Source organism: Aedes aegypti, chromosome 1, assembly GCF_002204515.2.
Source record: "Aedes aegypti strain LVP_AGWG chromosome 1, AaegL5.0 Primary Assembly, whole genome shotgun sequence".
NCBI classification, from domain to species: Eukaryota; Metazoa; Arthropoda; class Insecta; order Diptera; family Culicidae; genus Aedes; species Aedes aegypti.
The window spans coordinates 85,835,440-85,848,388 of NC_035107.1; the positions used below are offsets into that span (position 1 = coordinate 85,835,440).

Sequence of the window (12,949 nt, forward strand, 5' to 3'; positions counted from 1 at the left end):
ATATTATAATAAATTTTAAATAAACGTGTTTTCGAGTTTGTTTCACTAAATTTAACATACACAATATTTGAACTTGAAAATGATTTATTTACAATTTATCTGATTTTGCTTCTAAACTCTAATTACATTGTTTTCATTGAAATTATGGTTGAACCAGAAAATAATGTTCTACCTTAGCAACGTATTTGGCGGACTACCAAATATATCACCGCTGTTCCCTAATTGTTGATTTGCTGCACCAGAAACTCAAGCGATGAAGTACTCAGAACTGCTACTTTCTGTAAATTTAAATACAAAATAATAATAATTTAACGCCAATTAGTTGTGTGTCTGAGCATTCAACTTACATTTCGTTATCAAGTATTCGAATCCACGTCGCTCTGGCTTAAAAGTATCAATGGAACTCTGAAACGCATTCTGAAAGATAAATGTGCTTAGTTATTTGGTATTTATGAATTATACGCTAAAAAGCTTACCATGAATTGTACGAGCATCCTAAATCTGCAAAGAGTGGATCAAACAGCTGCGCCATCTTCAAACTGTACTATAAATTTTCACATGTGCACATCACATAGACTTTATCGGGTAGCATCCATAACACTTGCTCATGTATAGTTTACCGGTATAACAGATAAATATTATTAGGTATCATATTGATTTTCACGTGTTTTGTACATGAAATTTAATGGATACACATAAGATAAATGTGAATTCGATAATCGTTGAAGTATGTGACGTTTTTAATACTATCTATGATATTTCTTCGTTCAGTGTATTTCCTTTTCCGCTAATGCAGCCCACAGACGCTTAGACGGTTTGACCAACATTGACTCCGCCCCCCAAGTTAGTCAAACCGATTTATGTTGGATGCAACCGTTTGACCGACTGTCAAAGTTCGTTGCAGCAACACGATATTTCTTTGCATGTTTTGAATGATCTCGGCAAGTCTGTGAATTAGTGATTGTTATTTTTTTTCCGATATCACTAGTTTACAACATTTCTGAACTTAGTAAGCTGAGCTCCATTTTCAATGTAAAATCGTACGCTGAATCCAAAAAAAAATGTCAAAAAAATTCACAGTAGAACCGTTTTTGAGATACGCTCAATATTTGATTTTTTTGGTTTTTCAAAAAAGTACATTTGCTAAAATTGATGTATCTCCGGATTTAGAGCACCAAAAGTAAAATAAAGCTAATTAAATGTGCTTTCTACCGTCTGAACATCACTTTGTTGTGCAAATTACGGTTTTCTAGATATTTATGGCATAATCAAATTTTTTCGATATTTTTGAGTAAAATTTAACCAAATTTTCAACTTTTAGCTAAGTTTTAAGCACGATGCTGATGTTTTAAAATTCGTTTATCATGTTGAACTCAAGGTATGTAAAAAACCAAAAGAAAAAAGTACCTAATGACTGAAATCGGTTGAAAATTGAAGATGTTATGGCATTTTTTGTAGAACACTTGAATTTTGAAGTTTTTACGATTTTCAAGCGTCTCAACAACATGAAGAAAATTTAATGCATTTTCATTTAGATTTGCTTAAACTTTCAACAGTTAATAAGTCTTAGTTAAGATTTAATGTTGTGTTATCAATCCATAATTTTAGATCACGACTAATCTGTAAAAAGGGCGTGTGTATTAACAGAGCTTCTACTTCACTCAGAACATAAGTTTTATCTCTACTTATTATCTCTACAACAATCAGTTCATTTCATATATTTCAAAGCTTCCTTAAATTAAGCTATAAATTCACATGTAAAAAATATATGTTTAAAAATGGTTGTTTGAATCACTCCGTCTGTTATGCTTGCAATTTGTTTCTCGAAAGAGAAACCAAAAATAATCGCCCATCATCGCTTCATCCCAAAATCCTTGATAACGACGTTCCATTATTTTCATTTGCTGATGAAAACGTTCCCCGTGCTCATCGCTTTCGTCGCCGAGGTTTTCAGGGAAAAAGTTCAAATGCGAGTGTAGGAAATGTATCTTCAGAGACATATTCACACCTGTTAAAATAAAATGTAAAATTTTACAGCTGAAAGTAAATAAAACAAAACTTTAAAATTTACCCATTCTCTTGTAGTTTTTGAGTAAATCGGCTACAATTTCTTCATAGTCTGGGCTCCTGGAGTTCCCCAAATACTCCGCAACTACACGCTGGAACGATTTCCATGCTTCGGCTTCATGATTGTTCAATACGATGTAGAAATCTTCATCGTTTAACATTTTTTAATTTGAGGACCAACGAACACACCTTCCTTAATCTTGGCATCCGACAAGTTTGGAAAAATGGATTTCAGGTATCCGAAAGCTGGTCCTTCCTTGTTAAGCGCCTTTACAAAATTCTTGAACAACCCAAGCTTTATGTGCAGTGGTGGGAGTATTATCTGTTCCTTCGCTACGAGAGGATGGCACCTTACATTCTCTTGACCAATTGTAAAAGACTTTCGTTCGGGCCAATTTTCCCGAACGTAATGTTGTTTACGTGCTCGGCTATCCCATTTGCAAAGAAAACAATGAACTTAGTATATCCCTGTTGCAAGCCAGTCAACATTGCAACAACTTTGAGATCTGAGCATATTTTCCAATTATGTTGGTTGTAGCATATCAGGTCAAGTATAAAAGCCATCGATTCGTATGATTCCTTCATGTTCACGGCATGAACTAGCGGAATCGAAGGCTTATTGTTCCCTTGATGCAGCAGAACAGCTTTTAAACTTAATTTACTACTGTCGATAGACAAACGCCATTCAGAAGGATCATATGGTTCACCGAATTCTTCAAACAAGCCTCTTATGTCATGGCAAAAGCAAGCACTGTCTTTTTTGGAAAAATATTTTCCAAATTTTTCATGACGCTTTCTGTAGGAAGTAACTTTTGTATCAGCAGAAAGAAAGTTTCGTTCCATCAAGCGCGATGCCAACTATTCTGATTTTTCTTTTGATAAGTCCAAGTCCCTTATCAAGTCATTGAGTTCCGCTTGTGTAAACAGCATCGGCTTTCTTTCGTATTCCACGTCGCTTTCATCAAAGGGTGGTTCGTCACTGTCATCCACTGAAGGCTCTCGTTTTCGTTTGGACAAACAGGATAAGGAGATGAATCTTCATGTGGAATCGGTTTTGTCATTGATTGAACTTGTGGATATTCAACTGCTTTGTGACGTCCGTGTTGCATGACTTTGGTTGAGCAGAAATAACAATCCGCTGCATGACAAAATGGTTGGCGCCATATTGTCGGTACAACAAAGGACAAATGGCGGCTGGTACAAGATTTGTTAGTTAGTTAGTTAGTAAATAGCACTTGTTAGTCATTTGAATGTAGAAAATTAAATAATTACCTTTCTCCAGACATCCATCTAGCCAAGCATGTTTTGCACGAACTACACACAACGTTTGGAGTCCACGTTTTGTCGAGGTTTTTGGGATCAGTTTTGAAATAAAGCCGATATGCAGTTTGCAATGAACTAGTAAAATTTACCGGTGTCGTAGAAATGTAGTTTCCGCAGACGAAACAAAATTTTTGCGGATCATTTTTGCACTTAAATTCACGCTTTGCCGCACACATTGTTTCACTATGTTCAACAAACAGTACTACCTGTCAACAATGTTTTCCCTGCGACGAAAGTGCTGCCAAAATCATTTTGTCATAACAAAGTTATAACGTTCAAACGCCAAAACAGTTAAAGGACCAAACATTTCAGGAATCAGTCAGGAATTTATATTTCTTGTATCACATTAATCGCCATGATCATTCAGCCGTTGAGCCAGCAACACTGAAGAAAGCTTGACATCGCAGTAGCCTGAACTTTCGTATGCCATAATTGAACACGGATGGCTTCGGAAATTTTTCTTTTAAGTTGCATACAGTATGTAGCCAAGGCGGATACATCTTTCACGTTCTCAAATGAGCCCATGGCCTTATTTTATACACGTATTCATTGTAGTTTGTTTGCTGGATTTAATATTGAATCATAAAAAGTTCATCATCATCATTATTAGCTTGAAATATATCAAGACTCCATGTTAGTAAAACTGGCCTTTTTTAATATATACGCAAACACATAAATTCTGCTTTTACATACGCCCTTTTTATTAATTAGTCGTGATCCAAAATTAATAATTGATAAAACGGTTAACAAAGCATGGAATCTGTACTAAGAGTCATTCAAAGTGAAAGGATTTAGTGAAATTTATATGGATTTCGTCTTGTTGTTTTAAAAGGTCAAAACTTCAAAATTCAAGTGTTCTACAAAAAATGCCATAACATCTTCAATTTTCAACCGATTTCAGTCATTAGGTACTTTTTTCTTTTGGTTTTTTACATACCTTGAGTTCAACATGATAAACGAATTTTAAAACATCAGCATCGTGCTTAAAACTTAGCTAAAAGTTGAAAATTTGGTTAAATTTTACTCAAAAATATCGAAAAAATTTGATTATGCCTTAAATATCTAGAAACCCGTAATTTGCACAACAAAGTAATGTTCAGACGGTAGAAAGCACATTTAATTAGCTTTATTTTGCTAAAAAAAGTTTAGATTTGGTGCTCTAAATCCGGAGATACATCAATTTTAGCAAATGTACTTTTTTGAAAAACCAAAAAAATCAAATATTGAGCGTATCTCAAAAACGGTTCTACTGTGAATTTTTTTGACATTTTTTTTGGATTCAGCGTACGATTTTACATTGAAAATGAAGCTCAGCTATTAAAGTTCATGACTTTCATTTTTATTTATAAACTAGTGTATTCAGTGGCTGTGGGGGAGAATATTTCTACGGGAATAATCGTAGTAAGGAAGAGCTGAACTTTCAAAAATTAAGTGCCGGAAGAAATGGATATTTATGAGAAGTTCCAGTTATAATTCGCACGAAGTATTCCGGCAAAACTCTGAAATCATGAGGGGTCTCTGTCGGGGAATATTCTGAGCAGTCATCGATATTGCTGTGGGTTTTTTTTTTGAACGATTTATCCAGAATTTGTAAGCGGTTTCCTCTGGTTTTTCTACTTTGAAGTTTTGCCAGGAATCCATAGGATATGTTAAGAAATCCATCAAAATTTCTTCTTGAGATTTTACCAGGAATTTTATCAATAACTCCTCTAGAAATTTATACACAGATTTAACCATAAATTCATATAGGAAAAATCCTTCAGGCATACCTTCAGGTGGCATACTTCCAGAGATTCCTTCAAAGGATCCTCTTCAAAATATTGAGGATTTTTTCCACTGATTCCTTTAGAGAGTAATTTCTTTAGGGCTTACTCCATGGCTGCCTGCAAGAATTCCTCCAGAAATTGCTATAACAATTTCTTCAAAGATTCCTTCAAGCAGTTAGATTTTAGACACTTCTCAAGGGATTCCTCAAGCAATTCGTCATCAGAAATTCCCCCTAGGATTTAACCAGAACTTTTTTCAGGGCTTCATCCTGGGATTCCTCCTTAAATCCCACAAAGAGTTGCTTCAAAAAATTCAACAGGATTTTCTTTAGCAATTGTTCTAAAAAATTAATACAGTTATTCCATAAAAAATTTCTACCAGATATTGCTCCTATCAAATATCTTCCAGATATAGAAATTCCTACAAAAATACATGAAGATTTATTCCAGGAACTCTTACAATTATTCTACACAGAATTTATCCAAGGATTCATCAAGGAGTTCCTCCAAAGATTCCACCAGGAAACCTTCAGGGATACCCCGTGGAATACTGCAAAAGAGTTCATCAAAACTTCCTAAACGGGGTATCAGCAGTAATTCCTTTAGAGATTCCGCTTAACATTTTTTGAGAGGTTCCCCCAGGTTACCCTCCGGTACCCTTCTGGGGAATATTTAATCAATTGTTTTATAAATTCCACTAGTGTTTCCTTCAAAGATTCTTCCTTGTATCTCTGAAGGGACCCTACGAGGCATTCGCCCTTGTACTTCTGCAGGAATTACTTCAATAATCTACCATAAATTTCTCCGATGATTTCTAAAGGAATTTTTCCATCAATTTCTTCCAGTATTTCTTGACGGATTTTTTTTCCAAGGAAACCAAAGAAAAACTCCTTGGGAAATTCCTTAAAAAACATCTCGCGAAAAATTACAGGTGAAATAATTAGAGAAAATACTGGTGAAGTCTCTGAAGGAATTACTGAAGGAACCTTTATAGCAAATTGTAGTCGAATTTCATAGGAAATTCGGAATCATTGGACTTCATCGGAATCCACGGAAGAATCTCTGGTAGAATTCTCAGAGGAATCTCTGAAGAAATTCCTTTTAGAGTCATGGGATAATATACTACGGGATCCCCAGATTACAGGTGAAATTTTTAAAAGAAATTTGTGGTGAAATCCTTATAAGCAATTTATGGCAAAATCGCTGGAGGAATTCCTGAAAACCCCCAATCCCTAAGAATCCCTGGAGTTATTCCGCGAAAAAATCCTTGGGACTACCTCCCTGAAAGAACTCCTGATGGAATCCCAACAAAAACTTCTGTTATTACCCTGTAGAAATTTCTAATCCCTATTGGAACTCCTGATGGAATCGCTTGAGAAGTCCTGGTGAAATTCTAACAAAAACTCCTGTTGAAAGACTCAGGGGAACTCCTGATGGAATTCCTACAGAAACTTTTGATTGAAACCCTGAAGAATTCCGGGTGGAATATCTAATGAAAGTTGTAATGAAATCCGGGAAAGAATTCTTCATGAAATTCCTAGAGAAACTCCTGAAGGAATCCGGAGATACTCCTGATGGAATCCCTGTAGGAATTCTTAAAGAATTTCTTGAAGGAACTTCAGATGAAATCATTAAAGACACTCTCGACCATTGAAAAGCTCCTAATGGAATCCCTATGGGAACTCCTGATGAAATTCCTGGAGGAATTGCCGATAAAATTCCTAATGGAACTCATGATAGAATCCCTAGAGGAATTCCTTATGATATCCCTAGAAGAAATCCTAATGGAATTCCTCGAAAAACTCCTGATATAATTTCTGGAGGAACTTCTGATAAAACCCTTGGAGGAATTACATGTGGAATCTCTGAAGGAATTCTTGATGGAATCTCTGAAGGAACTCCTGATGAAATCCCCAAAAGAGTTATTATGGAAGCCCTAAAGGTACTCCTAACAGAATGCGTTTAGAAACTCGTGATGGAATCCCTGGAGCAACTCCTGATTGAATCCGTGGATGAACTCCTGATGGTAATCTTTAGGAACTCCTAATGAAATCCCTGGAGCAATTCCTGATAAGATTCCTGATGGAACTCCTGATAGAAACCCTAGAGAAATTCCTTATGATACCCCTAGAAGATATCCTGAAGGAATTACTCGAGGAACTCCTGGTATAATCTCAGGAGGATCTCCTGATAGAATTCTTGGAGGTATTCCAGGTGGAATCTCTAGAGGAATTCTTGATGGAATGCCAGGAGGGACTCCTGATAAAATCCCCAGAGGAACTTTGATGGAAGCCCTGAAGATAATAGAATCCCTGTAGGAACTCCTGATGAAATCCTTGGAGGAATTTCTAATGATATTCTTGAAGAAACTCCTAATGGAATCATTGGAGGGACTCCCGATTTAATCCCTGGATGAACTCCTGATGGAATCTCTTTAGGAACTCCTGATGATATCCCTGGAGGAATTGCTGATAAGCTTTCTGATGAAACTCCTGATAGAATCCCTAGAGAAACTCCTTATGATTCCTGGAAGGAATGTTGATGAAATTCCTCGAGGAACTCCTGATATAATCTATAGAGGAACTCCAGATAGAATCTCAGAAGGAACTCTTGATGGAATCCCTGGAAGAACTCCTGATGAAATCTCCAGAAGAACTCTGATGAAAGCCCTAAATGTGCTCCTGATGAATACCAACAGGTTAAAAAATATGGCTTAGGGTCGTTTTCAACCCGAAAATTAAAGAGCTCACAAAAATCTGTGTGTTGACCGAATTTAGCTCGTTGGGTTTAAATGAAAGGTACACATATCTAGTTTCAGGAACCCTCCCGGAGATTCGGATTCGGTCGTAACTAAACAAGTAATCTGAACCGTCCTCGTACTGTTGAATAGGTACGTGGACTGTGAAAAGAGATTCTCTAATCATTTACTTATTTATACCCGGTTCCGGAAACCCGGAACATCCGAAAAGTAAGTTTCTATCGCAGTTTTGTACATGTAATTCACATCGGTACTATTCGGTTGATGGATATTTTGGCATAAATCTCTGTAATAAGGAATCAACTGCCGGTGCACATTTCCTGAACAATTTTGTCCAGTATGGTCCATGCGGAGCCGGTTCCTGGAGTCCCGGAAGGTGTGCAATCTGGACAATTCGATGAAATTGCTCGGATTTATGTCCCAAAACCAAATGAGCTATACTCTCCCTTCCTATCAGCAATGTTTTATGGTTTGCATTAATTTTGAAAATTAGCAGCCTTTCAACATTGCAACCTTTTATAATGATGTCCGGGTTTCTGCCTTTTGTGTTTAAGCCTTATGTTGGAGTCCCGATACGTTAGACTGATTTGCTCGTATACTCAAGCTTGTTTTTAACCTTTTAGCTTTGCTTCTGCCTTCGCGAAAGAGGAAACGTGGGGCACCATCGCCCAACAGATGAAAATATCTCGCGAAGAGGCCAAATATGCGTGGAAAAACTTACGGGATTTGTACCGAGGTCGAATGAAACGCGTGCTCAAAGGACAGTTGGATCGCGACGCTCGGATTTTGAAGGATCCGCTCTTCAAGTTGCTCGACGTGATGTGTGCGGATAATATGCGAATCAGCACGGCTCCGACGGTTGCCAGTAAATCTTTGGTTACGAACGAACCGGATTCGAACGATACCACAGAGGCACTGGAGGAAGAAAGCTTTCCCCAAACCAGCAACCAAGATGAGTCGGATGGCGAATCCGAAAGAGAGCTTGACTGTAGCATTGAAATCAAGGAGGAAACTATATCGAGCTCCGATCAATCCAGCTTCGATTTGCAGATTGCGTTTGCTGAGGAGATACTGGTACGCCTGAATGAGAGCTCTCAAGTCGATGAAGCAAGTTTGTGCAAGGAAGTTGGCAAACATTTGCAGCTGTCCCCTGCCACTGCCAAAGCCCGCTGGAACGTGATGAAGCAGAATTACATCGACAATAGGGCACGGGCTAGTTCTGCTGGGCTCCAGACGCGTCTCCGGTTACAGGATTGTGCACTGTTCAATCTCATGAATCAGATTGTTCCGAAGCTGGACCATATGGAACCGTACGTTGCAGAGGAAGAAAAGACAACTGTGGACCGGTAAGTTCAGAATGATAGAGTTTAGGTAAATATGTAGAACCCATGCGATTCATTCCGTGCTGTGAGTACACAAAATGCTTATGCTGACGGAAGTTACAATAGAGGGATTGCGGGCAAATTAAGCAATTGCTTATTTTAATTGTAATTGTAATTGCTCAATCCACACCCTGGCAGACAATTATCCGCCCATCTAGACACGGGCTGGGTGAGGACCTACCAAGCCTCCCCCGTTAACATGTCCTATACCGTTTAGCACACCGGGATCTTCCACAAGCAGGCGCCGGAATTAAAGCGGTCCCACAAGCTTCAGATACATTAAATAGATATAGTCCCTCTGGCACTAAACCGAATGGCGCCCTCCGCTTCACCACTAGTACTGCTTCCCCACACGCCAAGCACAATATCGAAAGTAGCGCGTTGTATAGCAAATACAGTACACCACCTCCGACACTATGCCAAATGTACAGGAAAAACAGCACCAGTAAGAAAGCGGAAGGCGCACCACTCGGTTCAGTGCCAGAAGGACTATAAGTATAACGAAGAAGAAATGAAAAGATAGTAGAGTTGGTTCGGTTATTTGATTGCTGAAACGAAAAAAACAGAAAAAAAAACAGAAACAAAGTGTTAACATTAAAACGGGGTTTTATAATTGACAAATGTATCGATAGTTTCTCATCTGTTACGTTTCCTTATCGTAGCGCTGTCGATTTTTTCCATCTCCAGGGTGTTCGTCTCCGCTCGAGCAATGAGGACCATGATGAAATGAGAATATAAAAATGTGAGCATTAGTGTTGATCTAGTAATAGATTAATTTAAACTGCTTTTCATGTGCTAAGTAACTTGTAAACTCCTACTCAATTATGTTTTGTTGGCCTACACGTTTTATTTAGACACAATTTTTATTTCGAAAACTATTTGGATCCGAGATTTTAGGTGCAGATTGAGCATGTTTGATAAAACAAGCATCCTGTTTTCAGTAAAAGAATGTTCAAGAAGTTGATGATTCTGTTATTTATACTGGCTACATACAAGAATTCACTATTGATGTAATATATGGATATTGAAAGTTCCAACGCGCGATTATAATACTTCAGTTTTCGTGCTGTTGTATTGGTGTAAGTAGTGGGAAACCAATCAGTTTGGTGATTCTAACGGTAACAAATAGCAAGACGAAAGGAAAGTTGATAATCTATCATCATTATGATTTCAGTCCTAATTTCATGATCCGTTTAATAAATTCCGCGTATGATTCGGCAATTTTAACAATTTATACATGTGTATTCGAAGAAAACAGACTACGAGCATTTATTACCTGTTGCAAGGTTCCTAAGTGATCAGATATTTATCATTTTCTACAGCCTAATTTAATAATACCTACATTGGGTTGTAACAAAAATTTGATCTTGGGATGTTGATTTGCCTCCTAATCATAGTTTCGACAATAGTCACATGCTTACTATCCCTTATGGCAGTGTTGTTGATTCTATTGTCTATCGCTCATCAGTTTCGCGCCACCCGGCAGGGACTTGGTCCTATGTACCCAATACTCTGCTGTGTCTTAACTTCACGCAATACATTCTGTAGATGTGTGATACAGTTTGCGGAATATTATGATTTATCACTTCGTTCAGATGGAAAATTCTGTTATGGTACCATATTCACATATCAGATAACTCCCACCTGGAACGATGTAATACATCGGAGACATGTAGATTCAGATGTATGTATACGATCTATGCCTAGTTCGGCTCTGATCGACAGGCAATCAGTGTATTCAGTTTTTCAACTAGCTTGAAGCGATGAACGTTTCAAGACAAGCTCTCCACAATATCTGCTAGCAATCACCGGTCGTCGATAGACATTTCGGTTCTTTTCTGCTAAAGATAGATCCGATTGTATGCCAAAGACTATGGCTCATGCTTTTCAATACAGCTGGAAAAACAAGAACTACACCCAGCACCAAATAGTACGTAACTATGAGGCGGACCGGAAGGTTTGATGAGCAATCCCCACCAAATTAAGCAATTGCTTATTTTAATAACATAAAATGGCAATACTTTTCAATCTTTTCAATACAATATTTTGTATGAGTGTCAATCGTTCTAATATGTGTAACTGCTTTTCCTCAATCACACTGGCAAGAAAAAACATCTCTGGGTTATTTACTTTGCAAGCGTATTTTCTTGACTAGTTCCAATAGAACTCCATTCCATTACTCTAGGAATTTAGCTAGAGACATATTTTCCGGTGATTCCTCCAAATACATTTCTATAGAACTTGCTCCAGATTTTTTTTTTCAGGTATTTCTCCATACATTTGGAAATTTCTCCAACGATTATTCCAGGGATTTCTCCATGGATTCCTTCAACAATTTACCCAGGTTGTCCTATAGGGATTCCGCTTAGATAGTTTTTTCAAGGATTCCCCTGAAAATTCAACAGCAATCTCTTCTGGAAGTTCCCAAGGGTTACTCCAGAAAGCTCTTCATGGATTCCTACAAAAAATTGTTCCAGGGGTTCCTCTGAAGACTCCTACAAGAATATATTCACGCCATCAGAGATTTCTCCAGGGATTCTCCCAGAGGTTCCTCTAGGAACCCCTCCAGGAATTTTTCCAGGTATTTTTCATAAAATTTCTTCAGGGATGGAGTTACCTACAGGAAAAAATCTTGGACTCTTGGAGAAATCCCTGGAAGAATTTTTGAGGTTACTTTTGAGAAAAAAAAAATAAGTAAGAGCTACTTCAAAACCTAGGTAAGCAACGGTAGGTATCTCAGAAACAATTTTACATGAAACTAAACTTTCTTCGGTAACGATTTGCAACAGGGGTAGGGCTACTATGTTGTACATTGGTTAGTTTGGAATTCCACCGCATGAAGGAGCTATCACAGAAAACATTACTTTCTGATCCCCCGAATTCTATAATTTTAGACCTCAGAAAATAGATAGAGGGTTATATGTATTACCGGAGGAATCACTGAAAGCATTCCTACAGGAACTGCTTGTGAAATGTCTAGAGGAATCCCAGTAGAAATTTTACTGGAGGAATCCCTGAAATAATCCTTGGAAGAATCACTGTAAGAACTCCTGGTTGAACTCCTAGAGAAATTGCTAAAGGTACTCCTGGAGCCCTATCTGTACAAATTACACAAATCAAAGATTTAGAATTTTTACCGCCATGCTTATATACAAATTGAAGCTAAGAAAAAGTTAAAGTGAAACTTCAAAGGACAACTGGAGCAAACAAAAATTTACCATCAAACAGTTCTTATATAATACAGATTTCATACAGTGTAGATTTATAATTTTGATGAAATATCCATATTCTCAGAGAATAATGGAGTGTCCATTTCGCCCTGCGTGTTCATTATGCTCCTAATCTTCAAAATACCGTAAAATAGAAACAAATAGACTACCAACTACCGTAAAATAGAAACGAATAGAAACACTTTCCGACATATTTGAATGTGTACAGTTCCAACCATGTTGATAAACACCAATTTTATTAGTCTCAAATATGGGTGGCTTCTTCCTTTGATGAGACACTTAATATCCTAACCGTTTTATACACACGAACGCAGATAGTCCGTTCGTTAGCCATTTCGTGACATACAAACACCACTCCATTTTTATTTATATAAAGATAGATAGATGCTACAAAATTTTCCATTCTGTTGGTATTCAAATAGC

At 37.5% G+C, this 12,949-nt stretch overlaps 1 protein-coding gene across 3 annotated transcripts in view; it reads left to right on the top strand.

The window, feature by feature from the left end:
- LOC5576600 overlaps window positions 1-12,949 on the top strand; it is a 48,385-nt gene that overhangs the window by 4,814 nt on the left and 30,622 nt on the right. For all 3 annotated transcript variants that reach the window (XR_002499795.1, XM_001656134.2, XM_021841559.1), the window contains exon 3: window positions 8,538-9,260. Coding sequence is in view for 2 of the 3 variants with exons in the window: in XM_001656134.2 (XP_001656184.2) it covers window positions 8,538-9,260 (723 nt within the window). In the remaining variant the exon portion in view is untranslated. The remainder of the gene's footprint in view (window positions 1-8,537; window positions 9,261-12,949) is intronic.